This window comes from Trichosurus vulpecula, chromosome 5, assembly GCF_011100635.1.
Source record: "Trichosurus vulpecula isolate mTriVul1 chromosome 5, mTriVul1.pri, whole genome shotgun sequence".
NCBI classification, from domain to species: domain Eukaryota; kingdom Metazoa; phylum Chordata; class Mammalia; order Diprotodontia; family Phalangeridae; genus Trichosurus; species Trichosurus vulpecula.
In genome coordinates this window covers 220,016,476-220,039,460 of record NC_050577.1, presented here as the reverse complement: position 1 = coordinate 220,039,460, position 22,985 = coordinate 220,016,476, and the positions used below count along the sequence as shown (strand labels likewise).

At 39.2% G+C, this 22,985-nt stretch overlaps 1 protein-coding gene across 4 annotated transcripts in view; it reads right to left on the bottom strand.

Annotated features, from left to right (window-relative positions):
- The window catches only part of CEP83 (centrosomal protein 83), a 120,659-nt gene that overhangs the window by 60,798 nt on the left and 36,876 nt on the right, over positions 1-22,985 (bottom strand). For 2 of the 4 annotated variants that reach the window (XM_036761800.1, XM_036761804.1), the window contains exons 1-2: positions 8,236-8,555; positions 4,622-4,772 (exon numbers count right to left, since the gene is read on the bottom strand). The exons of 1 other annotated variant lie outside the window; for it this stretch is intronic. In XM_036761800.1, the coding sequence (XP_036617695.1) occupies positions 4,622-4,772; positions 8,236-8,408 (324 nt within the window). In that variant the 5' untranslated portion in view covers positions 8,409-8,555. Of the gene's footprint in view, positions 1-892; positions 1,168-4,621; positions 4,773-8,235; positions 8,556-22,985 lie in introns of those variants that run through there. One more of the 4 variants, XM_036761801.1, reaches the window with a different exon arrangement.

The following is a 22,985-nucleotide window of genomic DNA, read 5'->3' as shown; positions in this document are numbered from 1 at the left end:
ATGTTGGACTGCATCTACAAATGTTGTTATCGTATTGCTAATTTTACTCTAATCACAGCATCGATAGTGAGGAAATTTGACAATATGGTACATTAAGCACTCTAATTTCATATTCAGAACTGACAAAAATTCAACGGACATGGCTTAATAACATTCAGTTGCTGATGTTCAACTAGTTACTGAGAACAACATGAAAAAACCTGGCAATTAAGGCTATCATGGTGAACAGGGAAATTGATATTTCATTATTTTCTGATGAAAATTCAGTTATAACCATGCAACTTAGCCTACTGGATAAAACTAGTAACTTCAACTGAACTACAAAAGCTGATTTTTTTTTAACTGATTGGAGAAAAATCCCACCCTTCTCAATACCACTACTGAGATACCTATAAAAGAGAATGACATAATTTATTCATTCACAAATGCATTTTAAGTACTTCAATACTTAACTAGGTACTAGTCTTTTGTCCCATTTTATTCTGCTATTCCTGACCTGCTTATCATCATCCATGGAAAAAGTACTGGCCTTAAGAATCAGAGGGCCTATCAGCACAGAATTATTCTAGATACCAAGAGTATAGGACAAGGGTAGGTGTTGGCTACAAGACAATTCCATCCTCCAAGAGGATTATGGTCTAGTTGAAAATCTAAGCAAAGTACACAAATGACTCTGAAAAGTGGTAGTGTAAAGAGCACGGGATTTGGAATCAAGAAGACCAGAATTCAAATCAAGTCTCTGCTATTTGTGTGAACTTGAGGAAATCACTTCATCTCTATGGACCTCGGTTTCTTGTCTGTAAAATAGGGAGCTGGATTGAAAGGCGTCTAAATTCTCTTGCAGCTCTAAACTCTATCACCCTACAAAAAGCATTAGAAGAGAAATACTAACCAGAAATTGCACAAATGGACATTAGGGGCCAAATGGAAGGTAACACAAAGTTTTGAATGCTGTTGTCATCCTGAGACTGAGTTCAGAAAACAGAACAGGTTTAAGGAGAAAAGATAATAAGCTTAGTTACAGACTAACTTTGAAGTGACAGTGAGACATTCACAGCAACACTTCTTTGTGGCAGTGGAAGAAGCAAGTCTGGAGTGCTTAGGTGGAGGTTTGTAAATCACCTGCATTAATGTGGTAGTTAAAATCATGAGAGTGAAAAAGTACAGAGAATGAAGAGGGCCAACAACAAAATTTTTGGTAGCAACTACCTTAAGAGGTTAAAATGATGGTGTGAAATTAGCACAGGAGATGAAGTAAGAAGAATGAGATAGGTAGAACGAGAGCCAGAAAAATATAGTATCTCTAACAAAAGGAAATAAAAAATATCCAGTATAAATGATGGGGAATCAATAGTGTAAAATCTCAAAAATAAATCAGTAAGTATGTGATTTGGAAAAAAAGGTTCTCTGGATTTGGTAATCATGGAGTTAAATGCGACAGGAGGGAAAGGATAGGGAGAAGCAAAACTGATGAGGGTACAGGCTCTGGGAACCCCCTTGAACCTGGAATACAGTCTCTGGGAGCCCCCTTGAACTGTCCTTGAATCTTCCAACTAGATCTAGCCTTTCCCTAAGGCCATAGCCCTTGCATTATCATTGGGCCCAAATCTCTACCTAGCCTCACCCTTTATTGTTCTGCTACTTCCCACCCTTGATACTATCAGTATCCATGCCTTCAGTTACTTCCAACCCTTAATTCCATTCTCTTGGTCTGTACAGTCTTCCCTAGGGATTATCACAGGGTTCTTCCTCAGGACTTTGGCCCTGCCTAGGAAGTCCAATGATCCCCAAAGTCGCGTGTTCTCACAACTTGGGGGAGTCCAGTGATCCCCAAAACCACATTTCTCACACCAGGGTCCTCTCCTCCTCCCCCTTAATACTGTTTCACTTGTGATCTCATTAGCTCCCATGGCTTCAATGATCATCTTTATGCTATCATAGAGATATGTCAAACCCACTTATCCAGCCCTTCCAGTCTCTCACCTCTAAATCCCTATTGGACATACTGGATTTTGTGTCCTGTAGATATTGTAAATTCAACATGCCTAAAACTAAACTAATGCTATTTCCCCCAAAAAAACTTTCTCATTTTGAACTTCCCTATTACTGTCAAGGCTCTACAATCCTCAGTCATCTAGGCTCACAACCAAAGTGTTCTCCTCACCCTCTCAACCCCACTGTTCTCAAATTCTGTCCATTTTACCTGTGTGACATCTCTCATACAAGCCCCCTTCTCACTTACAACACTTCCATCACCCTGGCCTAGGTCCTCTTAATCTAACACCTGAACTATGTATTATTATAACAGCTTTCTGGTTGCGTTTCCCCCCACTCCAATCTATCCTCCACTCAGCTGTCAAATTGATCTTCCTAAAATATAAGTCTGACCACTGTATTCACTAAACTCCAGTGGCTCACTATCCCCTCCAGGATCAAACAGAAAATCTTTTGTTTGGTATTCAAAGCCCTTCATAACCTGCTCCCTCCCAACCCTTCCAATCTTCTTACACTGTACCTCCCCCAACCTGACCCACCCCCACCAGTTCCCCATGTACTTTGCAATCCAGTGACAGTGGCCTTCTGGATGTGCTTCATCTCTTGACTCCAGGGAGTTTCACTTCCTGTCCCCCATACCTGGAATTCTCTCCCTCATTTGATGATGGGCCATCCATGGCTTCTTTCAGGTCTTGCTTAAAAGCTCACCTTCTACAAAAAGACTAAATGCCAGTGCCTTCTCTCTGGTATTTATTTCTAATTTATCCTGGATATATCTTGTTTGTACATAGCTGTTTCAATGTTGACCTTGAGCTTCTTAAGAGCAAGAATAATTTTTTGCCTTTATTTGAATCCCCACATTTTTACACACAGTAAACATTTAATAAATGCATGCTGACTGACAAACGACAGCTCAGGTTTGTCATTCATTTTCCTGATACACTAAGCTGCTAACACCCCCACCCCAATCACTTTGTATTAAGTAAGTATACATTTTGCATAGGGCCTAGGACAATTCCCATATTTTTATATATTTCCATGTGCCCATGTTGTCTCTAAAATAGAACAGAAGCTCCTTCAGGACAAGGGCTTTTTAATTTATGTGTCTGAATCTTCCCAGAGTCTGGCACATAATACATGTTTATAAAATATTTTATTCATAGTCATATTTTAAAGTTGAGTAAACTGAGCGCCACCCCCCCCCCCCCACAAAAAAAAAAAGGTTAGGTGACTTGCCAAGAGTCAGTCACATACCTCGTAAGAAATTATGCCTGGCTTTTGGCCCAGGTTTTCCTAATTCCATGTATAGGATGATTATGGGAGATAGGGTGAAGGGAAAGGCTGTAGTTCAGGTGCTAGAACATCACAGAGAGAGATGAGGACAGGTCAGCGAGGAGGACATGAAGGCAGCATGAACAGACAGGTACTTCAAAACAGAAAGTTTCTAAGGAGAATAGAAGTTATAGAGGAATAGTCGGGAATTGTCAAGACGTATAACAAGGAATATGCCGACTCCTCCTTCTGTTTCTTCTTGGTCCAGGGAAGTGATCTCCAGGGCAAGGTTGTAATGGATGTGGTATCCTCAAGAGAGCCAAGTTTCTATTAAAGGGAGGACTGACTTAGAAAGAATGTTGAATATCAGCGATATAAAGGAAATTTGTTGAGGATTGAATTTAATAAATTCAATTCAATACACACAAACTGTTGAACTGAACTACAAAGAGTTGAGGTTTCAACTATATAGTTACAGTCCAACTAAAACTGTATAATAAAATACACTTACTAATTTAGATAAGATCTAGCTATATAGTTTACCCCTTTACATTACGATAAAGATTTTCTAGACAAATAATATAAACAAGTTATAAAAAGGAATAGTATAGAAGAGAAAGAATGATTGTCTCTAAAATTTTTTGAACAGTAATTAGTATATCATCCGTATGTAAATTACAAATTATTCTTATATATTCATTAAAGGAGTTCCCAAAAGGACAAGTACTTGCCAATCTTTTTCAGTCTGGTTCCCCTTAATCTACAAGTAGAAAATGATAAAACTTCCTTTATTTTATAACATTTATACTTCCGAATTTTCACTAATTCATACCAGCCATTCTCTGCATTTGGGAGGATTTTGCTTGTTTTAGCAAAAACCTGTAATTTCACAAATGCAGAGAAGCCCTGGTGAAGCTCCTTTCTTCTACAAATGCACCTGAACATGAGAGATGCCAGAGGTACTGGGATGGCCGCAGTCACAAAGTTAGTAAATATAAATAACAAGACTTTACACTAAAGACAACCCACTGGCCACATAGCAGCTCCTGAGAAGTTTCAGCAAATCAGAAATAAGTTACATGAGAGCAACGCATGAAATGTGTTAGTTCAATGACCATTCCCAAATTATAACTATGATTTTGGAGAAGTTTTTTTTTTTTTAAAGTCTCAATTATACTGCCTAAAGAAGTATAGAATCAAGACCCATTATACCATGAAAAAAAAATTTTAAACAGATTATTACATTTGCAAAGCTACCATATACCTACCATAGGCTACTTTTATATACCATTTTGCTTTTTAGGAAAAAAATTAACTATTTACTGTAGCAGATATCTCAAATGTGCTTTCTCACCTGTAATTTCAATTCCTCTAAATCTTTAGTCTTCTCTACTAATTCCCCTCTTAGTTCAGCAAGAAGCAGCTGAAATTTTTCCTGAAGAGTTAGTTTTTCATTTGAGAGTCGCTTAAGTTCATTTTGTGACTTTATGTACTCATCCTGTAACCTGATTTTGAAAAAAAGAAGAAAAGACTTGGAAATTAATGTTAAGTAAATCCCTAGCTTTCTAATGGCACTGTTTTATTTTAAGCCAAACCAACATTACAGACAAAAATGATAAGAAGTCGATTAAACTGGTAAATATTTTTTCTTTATTGTGTTTCACTTAATTTTTTTTCTAAAATTTTAAAAATTTATTTATTTTTCATTTTCACCATTCACTTTTAATAAGATTTTGAGTTCTAAATTACCCCCTCTCCCCTCCTCCTTCCCCCTTCCCCAAGACAGTGTGCAATCTGCCATAGCCTATACACATATGATCATATTGAACATATTTACACATTGGTCATATTGTGAAAGAAGAATCAAAACAAAAGAGAAAAACCAGAGAAAAATCTCTGGATGTGTATAGCATTTTCCATCACGAGTCTTTTGGAATTGTAGATCATTACATTGCTCAGAAGAGCTACATCTAACAAAGTTGGCCATCAAACAATATTGCTGTTACTGTGTACAATGTTCTGCTCGCTTCACTCAGCATCAGTTCATGTAAATCTTTCCCAGTTTTTCTGAAATCCCCCTGCTCACCATTTCTTATGGAACAATAGTATACTATTGCATTCATATACCACAACATGCTCAGCCATTCCCCAGTTGACAGGCATCCCCTCAACTTCCAATTCTTGGCCACCACCAAAAAAGCTGCTATAAATATTTTTGTACATGTGGGTCCTTTTCTCATTTCTATGATCTCTTTGGGATACAGACCTACAAGTGGTATTGCTGGGTCAAAGGGTATGCACGATTTTATAGCCCTTTGGGCACAGTTCCAAATTGCTCTCCAGAATGGTTGGATCAGTTCACAACTCCTCCAACAATGCACTAGTGTTCCAATTTTCCCACATCTTCTCCAACATTTATTATTTTCCTGTTTTGTCATGTTAGCTAATCTGATAGGTACGATGTGGTACCTCAGAGTTATTTTGATGTGCATTTCTCTAATCAATAGTGCCTTAGAGCATTTTTTCATATGCCCATAGATAGCTTTGATTTCTTCATCTGAAAACTCCCTGTTCATATTTTGACCATTTATCAGTTGGGGAATGACTTGTATTCTTATAGATTTTACTCTGTTCTCTATATATTTTAGAAATGAGGCCTTTATCAGAGACATTGGCTACCAAAATTGCTTCCCAGCTTTCTGTTTCCCTTTTAATCTTGGTTGCATTGGCTTTGTTTGTGCAAACTTTTTAATTTAATGTAATAAAATTATCCATTTTGCATTTTGTAATGTTCTCTATCTTTTGTTCAGTCAAAAATTCTTCCCTTCTCCATATATCTGACAGATAAACTCTTCCTTGCTCTCCTAATTTGCTTATAGTTCCACCTTTTATGTCTAAATTGTGTACCCATTTTCACCTTATCTTGGTACATGGTGTAAGATGTTGGTCTATGCCTAGTTTCTGCCATACAGTTTTCCAGTTTTCCCAGCAGTTTTTGTCAAATAGTGAATTCGGTTTATTAAACAGTAGATTACTACAGTCACTGACTATTGTGTCACTGACTACTATGTCTTGTGTGCCTAACCTAATCCACTGATCCAGTTTCACTTAACTACCCAATAGTTATTTCTAAAGCAATTTCACTTCAGGAAAGTAATTATAATTACCTGTATTGAAACAGATTTTTTTTTAAGCTTTTTTCAAGAAGAGGTGATGGAAAAAAAAAGATAATACACATCTTGAACGCAAACATTATCTTGCACAAGACATAGTTAAGGGCCAATATTTTAACAAAACCAAAACAACTTTTCAAAAACCTTAACCTAAGAATAAGGAGGAAAATACTTAACTAAGGAAAAAGTTTTGGCACCAAGTATCTCTGGGATCTGATATTCAAGATATATAGTGTATTAACACAAATATGTAAAGCCAAGAGCCATTCCCCAATGGATAAGTGGTCAAAATCTGAAAGCTCATGGTTTTCAAAAGAACTGCAAATGTTTAATGATCATGCATAAGACTGCACCAAATCACTTACTATTTAGAAAAATGCAAATCAAAACAGATCTAAAGTTTTACTGCCCACCTAGCAAACTGGCAAAGCAAGCAAAGAAAACACTAAGTGTTAGAAGTGCTATGGAAAGACAGGGACACTACTACACATCTGCTGGAGCTACAAACTGGTCTAATCAGCCTAGAAAACAATTTGGATTTATGCTAAGAGAATGACTAAAATGCCCATACCATCTTTTTAAAAACTGAGATAACAGTCCCATAGACACTAAAATATTAATTACAGCTCCTTTTGTAGAAGCAAAGAAATGGAAACAAAGTAGATGGCTATCAATTGGGGAATGGCCAAACTATGGTACATAAAGGTAATGGAATATTACCACGCCATAAGAAACCATGAATGTGAAGAATTCAGAAAAACCTAGGAAGACATCTAGAAATGGAAGCAGACTGAAGTGAGTACAGCCAGGAAGACATGTACTATCACAATGTAAATAGAAAGAATAAAAACAACTAAATGCTACAGAATTATAATGACCAAGCTTGGCTCAAAAGAGCTGAAAAAATGAAGCTCCCCTTCAACTGAGGTGGGTGACTAAGGGTGTGGAATAGTGTATATTTTTATATAAAGTGACAGATAGAATCAAAGTGTAATACTGGAAAAATCAGTTACTGTTAGGACTCCCTGAGAAACCCCCTAGCTATTGACAAGCACCCCCAGAAAGAAAGGACTCAGATCTCTTAGGCATTTAGCAGATATCCCTGGGGCACTGTGACTCCTCCAAGGAATGTCAATAGATAGGACCATCCCACTGAAGGATAACCTGGCAGACCCCTTCGGTCTAGTAGATATCCCTGGGGCTCCATGACTCCACCAAGGAATGTCAATAAGATTATCCCACTTAACAATAACCTGTCAGAATCTTTCAAGACCTTTGTTCCTGTTCCCCCCACCCTGTGACCTGGCCTGTAGGTTCCAGGAGATAATTAACCTCTGTACACCCATGTGTCCTATAAAAGCCACACCTTCACCCCAACACAGGGACATTAATTTGGGTAGCAAGACCCCAATGGTTGCCGGCTAATAAATTCTCCATTTAAAACTTATACTCTGTGGCGTGTCTCACTCGCTTCTGGTACAACAAAAGTGTGGTCAGTTCTGCTTAACTGCTTTTCTTTTTTTTTTTTTCAAATCTTTGTTACAAGGCTTGGCCTGATGAGACAAATGGGGATGGGCGGTGGGGGGTGTTTTGGGGAGGTGTGCTTGGAAATGAATGTTTCATAAAGACAAAGGATAGTAATAAAAATAAAATAAACTTAAATATCTTATTCTGGAAAATAAGAGAATTTTACTATTAGTTCCAAAACAAACATTTATCTTCAACAAAATAATGTGAACGTCCAGCAAATACTTTTAATATTTAGATTAAAGAAAAAAAATTGAAAGTAATTTACCTTGTGTGTTCAGCTTTCAAAGTTTGATAATTCGTTTTGTGATATTCACATCGTAATCTTTCATCAAGCAACATTTTCTGGAACTCTGATTGTGAACTCGTCAGCCCACCATCTCCACCAGGAGGAAAAATGTTGGCAAAAGCATCCATCTTGGTTAGTGAGCTGGCGACCATGTACAAACAAAATTTGGCTCAGCCTACCACTTTCAGTATTCTTTCCAGAAATATTTCCCACCACTTTCTCTCTCTGACAGAATCCCAGGTGGCTAAATGATACCTGCACAGACAAATATACTTAATTAGTGTTCAGTTCCTTCAAAGCTTCCTCCTTATTACACAATTTACTTTACCACTCTTTCTTCTACATAATTATCCTCCATCTCTTCTTTCTTATCATTTAGATAATTAAAATAAACTATTAACTTCTCTATTCTAAAGAAAGCATGTCCAAGATTTGGAGGAAGATGAGGTGATAAACAAACATATATCTCTTTCTTATAATAGAAAAAAAATTTAAGACTACCAAGTATAAAAAGGGCGACTTCTCACAAAGGAGGAATTTCTGGGCACATAATAGAGGGAATCCTATTTCTCTTCTTTTTTTTGGGGGGGGGGGGTGTATTTTTTATTTCTTATATGTAGTCAATGTTTTAAGATTTAAGGCAGTATATTTATGATTTTCAAAAATAAAAGATCACTTTCCCTTTTAAAAACAAAGGTTACAGTAAACTGAAAAGGTGAAAATAACTTTCAGCAAATTCATGTGTAATTTAAAAAATTTTAGTTTAAATAGCACCACTTATAAACAGAGATGAAAAGCTTATTTTTATCCAAACATGCTAATACTCCCTGAATTTAAATATTAACTTCTCAGTACCTCAGAATATCTTTCAAAATAAGGGTTTTTGTAATAATTTCCCCTTTTCATATATAACATTGCAAAATTTGCATTCATATCACAAAAACAAGTACCAGCAAACTAAAAATCATTTGAAATGCATCTGAAAACCATTTAGGTCCCCTGGGATTATATTAATTTTTTGCAAGAATAGACAAATAATTTGCATTTAACATGTTAAATAATTTAAAATTTAGATTATTTTACTCATTATGATTGTCAATTTTTCATTAATACAACCCAGCATTGGACATTAATTCGACACTTCAGAAATCATTTCAGTTGACAAATCAGGAACAAGAGTGAAGTCCTATTTTGCCAAGAGACCATGATAGATTTTGGGTGTGGTCAAATCACCGGAACTACAAGGAGTTGTGAGAAGCCCTAATAACACCCTTCACTTCACCAGAAAGTAGAATGTATAACATGCATCTGAAGAGATTTAACTACAGGGGAATTCTGCATTCTTCACAGGAAAAGAGAGCTCCACTTGGTCCAGAGACCACCAAGACACTACCTAGATAAAAAGTTACCTTAACTGCCACCAAGATACGCTCAGGAATTCCCAGAAGCATCTCATCAATAGTTTAGACCATTTCCCCCTTATCATTTCTACACCCACTCAAAAGTACAGCATTTCATATTATACAATCTGGTTCCCACTTGTCTTCATGGGACTCCCCTAAGTTGCATAATGACTTGAAACAACACTAGCTATGACCTCTTGTTCTAAACTCCTATTTCAGTAGATATAGACTGAGAAAAAAAATACTTAAAAAAAAAACAACACCCTAAAGTCTTGAGTCACAAATTTTAGTAATAAGAAATTTATATAATTAAGATTTAACTCTAAGGTATTTAAGAAAGATACTGAAAATAAAAATGGAAAATGGACAACAGAAATTACATTGTTATCAACTATACTAATTTCATCTAGTAGTTAAACCAATGTACTTTCACCACTATAACAAGGAGACCAAGAGAGTCCAGAAAACAGCTTAATCAGCAAATATTTAACTGATTTGTCAAATAGGGAAAGGAAAGCCCCAAAGGCATCACTGGATCAGAAAGGAAATGAAGGAAAACTTAGGAAGAAGGATGACAGACAATTCTTAGTATCATCTGATAAAGAAAGAAGTGGTGGCCCGGGAAGGGCAAGGGGTGGACATTGCGGCCAAAGAACCCCACAATAAACCAGATACCACTCCGGCGGCCGAGGTCCCAGGGCAGGAGACAAAGACTGAAGAAGAAACGAGAGGGACTTGAACATGCCGTGTCTCTCTTCTTACAGCTTGCACGGGAAGGAGAGTTGAGTGCACCTGTTCCCACCACCAGCAACACCCTACAGGATACCCCCTCTGCTCCTCCTTGCGCTTCTGGGGCTCCTCCCCATAGCGGGAACAAACGGAAACGAAGAAGGAGGAGGCCAAAAACGATGGGCTTTCATACGCCACCCCCATGGCTGCATGTGTTGCCCTGGAGGGATCACTTCCTGGCTCCGGTGCTAGGGGGCACCACGTCTGGTATGCTCGACACTTCCACTGGACTCCTTCCACCAGCAAAGTAAACAACACGCTCCAATACAATCACCAGTCTTGTTAACAGACTTCCTTGGTCCCTACAAAAATCCATTAACTGTTCCTGGAATGGCACCGCTTTCACCTGCCGCTGCTCCATGAACAATACTGAACGGTATCCTTCTATGGCTCAAGGACTTTATGTGCTTAATTGGGGATGGGACACTCGATATTTCCACACGTGGACTTGGGTCCTCCAAGGGGACCAGGACAATAGTAAGTGGACTGCCCACTACCGGTCTCGTCCACTGTGTGAATATCATGAGCCCAACACCACAACCTGGCATAACTACTCTTACTTTCTCTCATTTGTGAACTGCCACACGTGGGAATGCATGACAACCCAAGTGACCCACAATACCACCTTAAACCTTACCTCTTGCCACAACACCACTAGTATTCCTAGGGATAGACATATCAAAGGATTCCCTGCACCTTACTACATCACCAACTCTGGGGTCCCCGTTAAGGGGCTAACACAGATTCTCTTAGCTACAGGAGGAGTGACAGTTCAGGGCGTGCCTTACCTCACGCCTGGAATGGGTAACCGCACAAACATTACCCTGCTTGCCCGAGTATATTTAGGTGGTAATTGTGCCTTCGTGTGGGATGATAACAACACATCACAGATGACCCCACTTTCCAATACCTCCGGTGTCTACAATCTTACCTGTACCAACTGCCGCATAACAGAATGCATGGGGCCTAAGATGGGTAAAGGGCGAGTGTTCATTGTCACCTGCCCTCAGTGGGCCCTCACTGTGGTAACATCTAAGGGTTGGTATCCTACTCCTGCCGAGCATGCACTCAGCAACACCGCAAAGAAAATGCACTCGCTGACCAGAGAAAAGAGATGTGTCTCCTGCGTGATGGTGGGCATATCCCTTCTTGTGTCCCTCCTTCTTTCACCTGCTTCCCTTGTCCTGTTTGCATCCAACACCCAGAATCAGGTTGTCCAAGCTCACACTCTCCATGACCTTATGCATAATATCTCCTTAGGTCTTGAGAAACAAGCCCATATAGATAAAGCCTTTTACCAGACCATCAACAACCTTAGAAAAGCGGTCAGGGAAATAGGAGATGAGCTGGAGCTGGTGGAACTTAACCAACAGTTGAAGTGTGATTACCGCTACCCCTCATATTGTTTCACTCCCAAAACGTACAATGCTACAGAATGGGCCTGGGTTAAAATCAAAAACCAGTTGACTGGGCTCTGGCGTACCAATGTGTCCTTGGACATTGACGACCTCTATATGCTTGCCACTTCCATACGTGAGGCTAGTCAACAGGACCTGTCCCCCAATAAATTTTCCAAAGATTTCCTTAATCTCTTCCGGCATCCCTGGTCTCCTTGGGGATGGCTGGAGCATACATTGATTGGTGCTGCCTTAGGCATTGGTTGCATATGCCTTCTTTTAGTTCTGTTACCTTGCCTTCTGCGTCAGCTCCTGAGGGCAATCGCAGTCTTCCTTTACAGCTCTAAAGCATGATATCTGGAGACTTCGCTGTGGGCACTTGCCTCTAAAGGGAGATGTCGAGTTGCAAAACAAAAAGGTGGAATTGTAAGGGGTTGGTGCCGACCCCAGGGCTGTTGGGACCACTAGCACTGGGCCTGTCTCCTGGGTAAACCAGACAGGCTTAGTAGGAGTGGAACAACATGGCACCTGGAGGAAGGGCCTCCACCCTTGGGAAGCCCCTATAGTCTTCCTACACATGCAGGCAGAGCCTGTCCACGAGGGAAACACGAGCCTGGTACGAGAAACTCAGTTGGCCATTACCTAATGCTTCTAAACTATGACCTAATGCAGGGCCTTGTTACTTTACCGGGACATCCTGCCTCATGTCTCACGTAGCCCATGTAGCTCTGATACGGAGGTTCTGACTATCTTGCAACATTCCTGATTATTCCCATGCCCATGCAGATAGCCTAAACTGAAACATTTCTGCTCCTTCCCATGCCATCATCCCCATAACCATTGGCCCCCTGCTTATGATCATGCATTGCCAACCCTATAAGAAGGGATGATTTCCCCCAATAAATCGGAGTTGCTTCCACCTTGACTCCCACCTCATTCATCATGTACCGAGACAGGTCCTTGACAGTCAAGGACCTTCAGAGGAGACCGTAACAATCAAGAACCAAGACATTGACTGCATCCTGTTAGAGATCTAGAATTACTCACAACAGTTGGCCTGCCCATCCACACAGGAAAGCCTAAACGGATAAAGAATGTCTGTATTTACCACATTTACCCATGTTTTGTCCATATTTACCCATATCTCATCATGCATCTGAATAAACAGCTTAGAGAGTTTGTCCAACAGTGTGCATACCTGGGACAGGCTCTACAGATGCACAACGACCTAAGCCCAGAGTTAGCAAGAGTAAGGAATGACAAGTGGATCTCCAGAGTGCTCCACTGGGCCCACAAAATGTCAGAGAAAGTGAGGAAGACTGCCAGCAAGTTGGGTAGACTCCATCTAGCAAACTTTTGGGAGGATGTGTCAAAGAGTCAACATGATGGGCAGGCACAGAGGCCTTGCAATCTGCCTCACTCTTGAAGGAAGCTCCCTAATCAGTAAGATCACAGGTCTATTTGGTATTTAGGGTATACAAACCACATGATACATATTTATCTCATTTTGGATAGGTTTTTTGGGGGGTGGGTACAAGAGGTAGAAGGACAATAGGATCCAGACCTATGATTTCATGAAAATTCCTTGAGAATTCCTATGGTGAAAACTCCCTATCACAATGCAGATTAGTCTTAAGGGAGTTAGAGCATCTAAGTTAGGTGCCAGGGTGACAAGAGTTGGAGGCAGGAACCGAAGCCAGAATCTTTCTAACTCCACAGCTGGTCCTCTATCATGACGCACTACCTTTGCCTCTCAGCACAAGTAGTAGCATCCCCAAATCACAGAAACAGAAGCTCAGAGAGGAGAACAGACTTTTCCAAAGTCTCCTGGGTCATAAGTAATAGAAGAGTCCTTATTTACAAGGGAAGAAATTACATTAAAAACACTTAAAATCAGTTTCTTTATAAAACTTAAAGTTATATAAATGTAGATTATTATTTTATACTCTATAGGTAAAATTGTTTTTCAAAAAATAAAAATGGCAAAAAGAACCCTTTACTGTGAAAAATTAAAGAGAAAGATCTTAAAAATTGGAGATGTTCAATTAAAATTTCATTAGTCTTTCTTTAATCCATTAAACATTTTTCCAGACACCAATCTCCCTTAGTAACAGATTTATCCTAAGCCATCTTTTTGTTTCCTGAGAGTATCTTTAGCCTATACAATCCAACAATGAGATTCTTCCACCCTGTCTGAAATACGTATGTTCTGAAAAATGAGCTCAATATCAGTATGTTATAAGAGAAGGCTCTTAAACTAAATTGGACTTACTTTAGTTTCCTGTAAAACTGCATTTTAATGGAGTCCTTTAAGGCCACTTCCTACTTGCTCTCATGTTAAACTTCTATCAGGATCTAACCTTTTCAAATGTACCTTTTGAGCACCTGGCATTATCAATATTGTCTTTTCTACTGCATACATTTATCACCCAATTACTGAGATAAATCATAAAACCTGCCTGTAATTTTAATTTTGCTCTTGGGTCCAAAGTAATTTTTAAGAGACGCAAATCTCTAAAATGAAGCTGCTTCATTATTTTTAAACAAATGCCAAGAGAAAACATCATAGACTTTATTCATTTTAGTAAGTTAAAAGCCTAACTTAGATGAACAAAATCTATGCTTTATGACCATTAAACCCCAGAGATTTATATAAATCTCATCACTAAAACGTGATAGTTAAAATGAATGGGGTATCTTTTCCCACAAAATAGACATTCTAGCAAAGATAAATTAATCTTTGAGCAGTTTCCCCACTGATTACAACTACAAAACAGAAGTTGTTCTGTACGCCAACTCAACAGACTTAATTAAATTGAGGGTGGGGTCGGGTAAGGAGAGAGTTACATGCTATCTTTATCTTTCCCCACCTAGTCTGGATTTATTAAACAGTGTCTTTGTGGCTGTATCCTTTGTCTACTACAACTGCTTTACCAACTTCAGAATGTCTTTCTCCTCCATCGACAATACATACCACACCACACCATCACAATCGACACCCACATCCACATTTTTCCCCATATCACAGCCAATTTCTCCTGTATCTAAGGAAAGACCTTAGGACTTTACTTTCCTTCCTCTGACTAGGCCACACAGAGTATATGTAATGGCACCAAAAGGTGCCATTATCACCCAAGACAAAATGTGCTTACTCCATCACAAAAATATCAAGTTTTAGACTTCGCGTTGTATAAACTAAATGAATGTTCTGCATTTTCAAATCTAAAAGCCTAAAATTTTTTAAAATGTGTTTATCCTGCAGAAGAATAGCAAAGTATGAGAAACCATATTAAAGAATGCTTCCCATCACAAAGAGAAGAAATGCACAACAAAACACATCTGAGATTTCACCTCAGACCCAGTAAACTGGCAAAGACAAAAAATGGGATGGGCAATGGGCAATGTTGGAGGAGTTGTAGAAAAACAGGCATATCCATATACAGATGGTAGAGCTTTCAAGTGGTCCAACCACTCTGGAAAGCAATCTGGAATCTACAAACAAAGTAACTAAAATGTCCATACTCTCTGACCCAGAGATCCCATTATTAGGAATATACCCACAAGAAGGGAAAAAATGGGGGATGGGGGAGAAGAAGTCCAATGTATATCAAAAATATTTAGAGCAGCATTTTTGGGTAGTAGCAAAAAACTAGAAACAAAAATAAATGGCCACTGATTTGGGGATGGGCTAAAAAAGATGTGGTACATGGATATAATGGATAGTTATTTGTACCATAGGAAATTATGAATATGAAGAGTTCAGAGAACAACATGAAGACTTATATGAACTGATGAAAAATGAAGTAATCAGAAGCAGGAAAACAAAACACAATGACTACAACATAAATGGGGAGGGTGGGGGACAAATTGGAACATTATAATTATAATGACCAAGGTTGGTCCCAAAGAAAGGTTCAGGACCAATAAGACCACAGAACATTGCTTGTACTGTCAGTTTCAGCTGATGTACTGGCTAGCTTTCTCTAGTCTTTTTTTCTTTCACCTTGTTCACTGGGGGGAACTGGGGCCAGGTCCACTGGGCAGGAGGAGAAGGAATGTATTTGGAAATGATGGTGATTAACAATAAAATATATTAATTAAATTTCAATAAGAGAAGAAAATTAGCTCAGCCATATCTTTTACCATTCTCCAATCTAGAATTTCAAACTGCTTGCTGGACATTTCCACTTGTACAACCTTCCATTATCCAAAACTCAATGTGTCTAAAAATATTTCTCTTCTTCCGCCCCAAATCAGTTCCTCTTTCTTATGTTTTTATTCCTGCTAATTGTTCCCATATTTGCCTAATCACTCAAGCTCACCACCTTCTGACTTCACCTCCCCCACCCAATGGAACTTTCCTTTCCATTCCCATTGCCACCACCCTAAGTTAGGCCCTTATCACTTCAAGTCTCTTCAAAAACTACAAACTCCAGAAGAGTTTGTACAGACCCTAGAGGTAAGAGGGAGTCACTGGAGTTTGTTGAGCAGGGCAGTGACATACTAAAACCTGTGCTTTAAGAATATCACATATATGAGGTGAGCAGAGCCAGGAGAACATCATACATAGTTACAGCCACACTATGCGATGATTAACTTTGATAGCCTTGGCTCTTCTCAACAACGCAAGGTTCTAAGACAACTCTAAAAGGCTCATGATGGAAAATCTTGTCCACATCCAGAGAAAGAACTATGGAGTCTGAATGCAGATCAAAGCATACTATTTGCACACGCTCTCTCTCTCTCTCTCGTTTTGTTTTGTTTCTTCTTTCTCATGGTTCATCCCATTAGTTCTAATTCTTCTTTACAACATGACTAATGTGAAAATATGTTTAATATGAATGTATATATAGAACCTATTTCAGACTACATGCCGTCTTGGGGGGGAGGGGAAGGAGTGAAGAAAATTTAAAAATAAAAAGCTTTGTGGAACTGAATGTTGAAAACCAAAAATAAATTAATTAATTTTTAAAAAAAGAATATCACATATATAAATACTAGGTAACTGGGGGAGAAGTGTGGGAAGCACTAGCACCTGGGGGGATTAGCAAAAGCTTGCTACAGGTGCCAGCAGCACTTGAGTTAAATTTTGAAGGAAAAAAGTGATTCTAAGAGATGGTAATGGGGGAGTACATTCCAAGCATGGGAGATAGCCAGGTGAGAAGCATGGAGATGGAAGATAGTGTCAGGTATGAGGAACAGCAAGAAGGCCAGTTTGGCTGAACAGAAGACTTCAGGAAGGAACTTAAGGTATGACAAGACTGGAAAGGTAGGTTGGGGCCCGCTGTGAAGTGTTCTAGGTGTCAAAGGAGGAATATTTGATCCTGGAGGCCATATATAGGGTCATTGGAGTACATTGAGTAGGGAATGGCATGGTCAGATCTGTGTTTTTAGGAGTATCACTCTGGCAGTTGTGTGGAAGTTAGACTGGAAAGACAAAATCAATTAGGATGCTATAGCAATAGTCCAGACCAGAGGTGCTAGGGGCATGCACTTGGGAGTGAGAGAAAGAAGGGGAATGTTGGGAGAGAGACTGTCAAGGATGAATGAGTGAGTGAATCAAGCATTTATTAAGGGTTTGCTACGTACAAAACACCTTGCTAAACTCTGAGGATACAAATAAGGAAGAGAGGATCTGTTCTCTAAGAGCTACTCACGTCTAAGGGGAACACAACACTTGTAAAAGTTTTCACCTACGAGTCAGATAGAAATCCCTCTTTTTTAATGTCCTTTCCACTGATAAAATCCTATCACTGTAGTAGCAGTGGTTGTAGTACCCACAAGAGCAGTCACCAGGATGCATCTCCACAGGACTTGCTTCCCAGAATGATGGCCAAGGGCACCAGCTGGAAGCACTGCCATTCCCAAGGCTCTTGCACTGTCTCCATCAAGGTCCAAGGAAAGATGTGGGTCAAGGTGGTGGTGGTAATTTTAGTTTGACTTGCTTGGCATTGGCACATGCTGCCTCCTATATCCCCTTCAGGGTGCTCTGCTACTTCAGCTAGATGGCTTGTTTGTTCTTGCTGGAGATAGCTGGCCCCTTCTCCACAGGAGCTGCTTTCCCCAGTGACGGTTGTAGGAGATGGCCAAACGCAGGACTAGTGGTGTATGGGGGATGGAGAAGGGAGAGAAGATGCTAACACTCCCAGGGCTCCTGTGTCTACTCGGTTCCTTTAATTCCTCAGCAAAGGGAGATAAAATAGCAACGCCAGCTTCCTGCCAGCCCAGGCTTCTGTCTCTTGGTCCAGGAAGATGAGGATAAAGATTGAGAAAAGGCCATCAAAATTGGCATTTAAAAGCTGATTGGCAACTTGGATTTTCAGTTGAGTGAAGAGGGTTAAGAAAGGAAAGGATGTGGAGGTAGAAAATGTAATCAGTTATTCTAGGAGTTTGACAGTAAAAGGGAAGAGAGAACGGGGTGGTCAAGAGTATTTTTTTAAGTACAGGGACGATCTGGGCATGTTTGTAAACTGGGCACACTGTAGATGAAGTGGCTGGGGTTGGAGATTAGAGAGAGGGTATGGCTATGGGGTAGTCAACCAAGGGAAATGGGTTCAAGGGTACATGTAGAGGGGTTGGCTGTGCTGGGGTCTCTATCAGAGACTGGCATACAAGAGGATAGAATAAGGCATGATGTCCAGGGGTTTTGAGATGTAGAGAAGCAAGGAGTGGGAATTCACAGCAAATCATCTCTACTTACCCAGTAAGAGTATCAGATGAGATCCTTAGCTGAGAGGGTAGGGAGAAAGCTTGGTGTTGGAGACCTAAGAAAAGAAGCTTTGGAATAACCACTCTGGGAAGTTCTATTGAGAACGAATCAGGGAGGAGAGTAAAGGGACTGACTTGCTGCAGTGAGGCACTGCTGGGACTAGATATAAATTTGTAGTGGACCCAATCAACACAGTTTTGTAACTCCCTCCAGCTTGAGGTTTAAAAGCCTTCCTAACCTGGCTCCGGCCTATCTTTCCAAACTTCTTATACAGCACCCTCTTTTAAAGTCTTTAGTTCAGCCAAACCAGTCTTCTTGCTGTCTCTCACACAAAACACCCCATTTCCATCCACAAAATTGTTCCTTTTCCTGGAATGCATTCTCTCCCAAATCTCTGCCTCTTAGGAAAGTCTAGTTTTCTTCAAAATTCACCTCCAGTGTCTTTTGTAAGTTACTTACCTCCTAATCCCCACAGCTGCCAGGCGCCCCGCCCCTGATGCTACCCAATCACCCTGTCTTAATTTTGTATATGTATGTTTTGTATATGTATATGTATGTTTCTGTATATGTATGTTTTCTCACTCAACAGACTACAAGCTTCTTGTCTTTGTATACCAAGTAAATCTAGGTCCTTAATAAATTCTTTGATTGTTTCCTTAAATACTATTTTGATTCTGTCACTCCAGTTCAAAAACATTCAATGACTATATAACATTAACATCAAAACACCTCGAACTGGCTTTCAAAACCCTCCACTATCTTACCTTTCCAGCCTCATTTCCTACCATTCTTCTGTATCTTCTAGTCTTGTCAAACTAGCTACTCACTGTTCTCTAATTATACTTCACTTTCTTGCTTCCATGTTTTAACTCACAGTTGTCTGGAGGTTTTTTTTAAGGGAAAACGGGCTAAGAATCATAAGACGATAACAAAAGAATCTAATATCAATAGCCAGATAATCAGAAACTGTTCTCTATTTCCGTGAACAAAGAATATGAATAGGGATTTGAATTACAGCTGGAGAATTTTAGATTAGACATTTGAAAGAACTTCCTGACTCAAAGTAAAAGTTATGAGTTGCATTACCAAGAAAGGTTACAGAACCTTTTCCTCTAGGGATACTTAAGAACAGAAAACCATTTGCCTGAAATGACTTACAGGATTGGTTCAAGTCCTGCCTGGAAGCACAGGAATTTAATTAAATGTCTTCCCAAGGTCAAAGTCAACTTCATGGCTGGTTTTTCAAAAAAGACCTTTAAGAAAAGTGATTCTAGAACTCCCCACAGAAATTTTTATTCACACACACACACACACACACACACACACACCACATGCATTACAAAGAGGGTCATTCTCCAGTTTCAGATATATAATTTGATTGAATGCTATTCTAAGATGACTTTAGAAAGCATCATTAAGTTTCTGTTGTGGCTTAGTCATTTCAGTCATGTCCAACTATCCATGGGGGTTTTCTTGGCAAAGATACAGACCTGGTTTGCCATTTCCTTCCCCAGCTCATTTTACAGATGAGGAATGGAGGCAAACTGGGTTAAATGACTTGCCCAGGGTCACACAGCTAGTAAGTATATGAAGCTAGATTTGAACTCAAGGAGATGAGTCTCCCTGATTCCAAGCCCAGAGCTCTATCAACTGCACCACCTAGCTTCCCATCATCAAATTAGCTTAACAAAAAGCTACCAAAGTCTTATAAGTACAATTAACTGAGCCTTCAGAAACATCTTACATTGAGTAAGTAAATAATTTAATATGAGCTAATTTTAAGGAAAAAGACAAACTGAAGTCTTTAGTTATAAACTGATTTAATATCTAAGTCCTTCATCTGTTCTTCAAGGCCTGCTACACTCTCCCTGATGCAGCTTTCCTGTCCAATCGCCTTATAATACTGTATTTGCTTTTTGCCCTAAATCACTGCCTGTATTGTGCCCTGTTTTCTCAAGATCCACCATTTCAATACTTACCCCATCCAGCTCTTGAGGTCTTAATTCTTCTAATACCACTCTATTTTTGACCAACCTCATCTTGGATAATCAGAAGCTTTAGATTTCCTTTCTCTTTACTGCTTAAATTTTCTCTACAACCTCTTTACAATGATTTACCAAGGGTTACACAGCTACTAAGTGTCTGAGGCTGGATTTGAACTCAACCACAGGAATCTCTTAATATTCAAGTCTCAGGCCCTTTCAATCAATCCAGCACACTATTCAGATTAATATTCCTAAAATATAGCTCTAATTATATTATTCCCTCTACCCAAAAAAACTTTAATTTTGTACTATCTACAGGATTAAAGCACAAACTCCTAAGGCTCACATTCAAAACTCTGCAGCATATACCTCGGTCTTGCCTCCAACTAGTCCTCTACACATACTATCAATTGAAAAGTATTCAAATGCCTATTTTGTGCCAGGAACTGTGATAGACCCTGGGGATCCAAGCAAAAAGAATAAAAATAATTCTTACATTCTAAAGAGAGAAATATGTACATATAAAATATATGTGCAGCATAGATATGAAATTAATAAACACAAATCTATTTAAAGTAGATAAATACAAGGAAGTTTAAGAGAGTGGTTACTGGCAGTTGGAGGTATCATATGTAAATATAGATACTATACAGTCTCGCCAAACTGGGCCATTCAATTTCTTGAACATGCCTTGTTTTCCTTCCTCCACTTGTCTGTTAATGCTATCCCTTCCACCTTCCTTCACTTCCTTACCCATCTATCCGTCAAAGCCAACATAAATGCCATGTCCTTTGTGAAGTCCTTTTTGATCTTCCAAACTTGGTAGGACCTCTCCTCTGAACTCCTGAAGTACCCTCATATCACATCCTACTTTACACTACAGTTATTTGTGTACTTATCTACTCTCACAGGAATGGAATGCAAGATCCTTTAAGGCAGGATCTGTATTTTTCTAATGTGGGTATCCACATTATAACCAGCATAATGCTGTGCACAATATAAACACTCAATAAATATTTGTTCAATTTAATGGCATTGCCACTGATACCCGACTTTAGACTAAAGCAAGGGTAAGGCTCTCTGAAATTAACCATTCGGTAAGCATATATCAATCACTCCTGGAATATATATCATTTTCTTAGATACTTGAAATACTTAAAGGAGGTTATGACTGAACAAAGGATTAAAAATAGAATAATAATAAAAATGCACATAATTTATAGTACAACAGCATAATTGAAAAGGAAGGGCTGGTTCCTTCTAGCTCCATAACTAATATTCCATGATTGTGCTGATGTTTTAAGGAATCAATGTTGTTAATCACAATGAACTTAATGCAGGCTAGAAGTCCTTGAGATAGTTTAAAGAAAGCCTTAGCACACTGATGTCCTCTTAATCCTTCTTAATCTACTTCTCTTCCCAAGCAATATCTTCTCAGAAAAGATCCACACAGGAAGAGATGCAGCTCTTTCCCTGGTCCCAGTACTTTTCTATACCAGTTCTGTCTCTACAGGGACCCATACATGGCATTTTCTTTTTCATAGGAGCCTGTATCTCTGAAGCAATGATACAATGTCTGCCCAAAAGTATGGTAATTCAAAATATTCTAAGAGCACAGCTGCTGATGCTCATGGAAAGCATCCAAAACACATTCCATTAAAAAACACATGCTATGCCTTTGCACATTTCAAAACACTGCTTTAAATACTATGTGACAGAAAAGTGAGTACTTCTTATCTAAAGACATATTAATACTCCAGTTATAATCTGCACTGGGCATTACTTTACTTGTAAACAGAAAGCCAGAAGAAAAAAACTGATAATTTGGGGGCTGGGGGAGGACAGAGATCATCTTAGACTAGTCCTTAACTAGTCCCCCACAAATGGCCTTGGCATCCCATCAATCAGTGCACAGAAAAATGACAAAACTTGACAACCTGCCACAATCCTAGAAATGCCCTGGAAGCATGTACTTCACTGGCCTGGTAAAAGGCCAGGTACCCACAACTGTGATGCTGGAGAAGAATGGGGAAGACAAGAAAGAGAAAGGTGGAAAAAATGCACATTCAAATGGTTAGCAATCAACCAACTGATAATCATCCATTAAATGTTATTCCATTCCTATAATTGAACTTGTCTTGTTTCAGTACATTTTTATTTTTATGAAAGAATTCTGGAAGTAAAGATGTAGCTACAATTCATCTTAAAGTATGTGAAATAAACTATGAAAGTCTGGGAACAGTTGTCATCTGACTGCCCAAGATGAAGACAGCCCAAGCTGTCCCACACACCATTCTATATGTCTTAGTCAGGCCTGTACCAGCAGGAGGAATTTTCCCCAAAGTTCATGAAAACTGAGGATATACAGAAGACTTCTCTGACTGCAATGTTCTCCCTTCTATAGTGGAAGTGGCTCCAAAGCTGTTTCTTAGCAGGAAAGAACAGT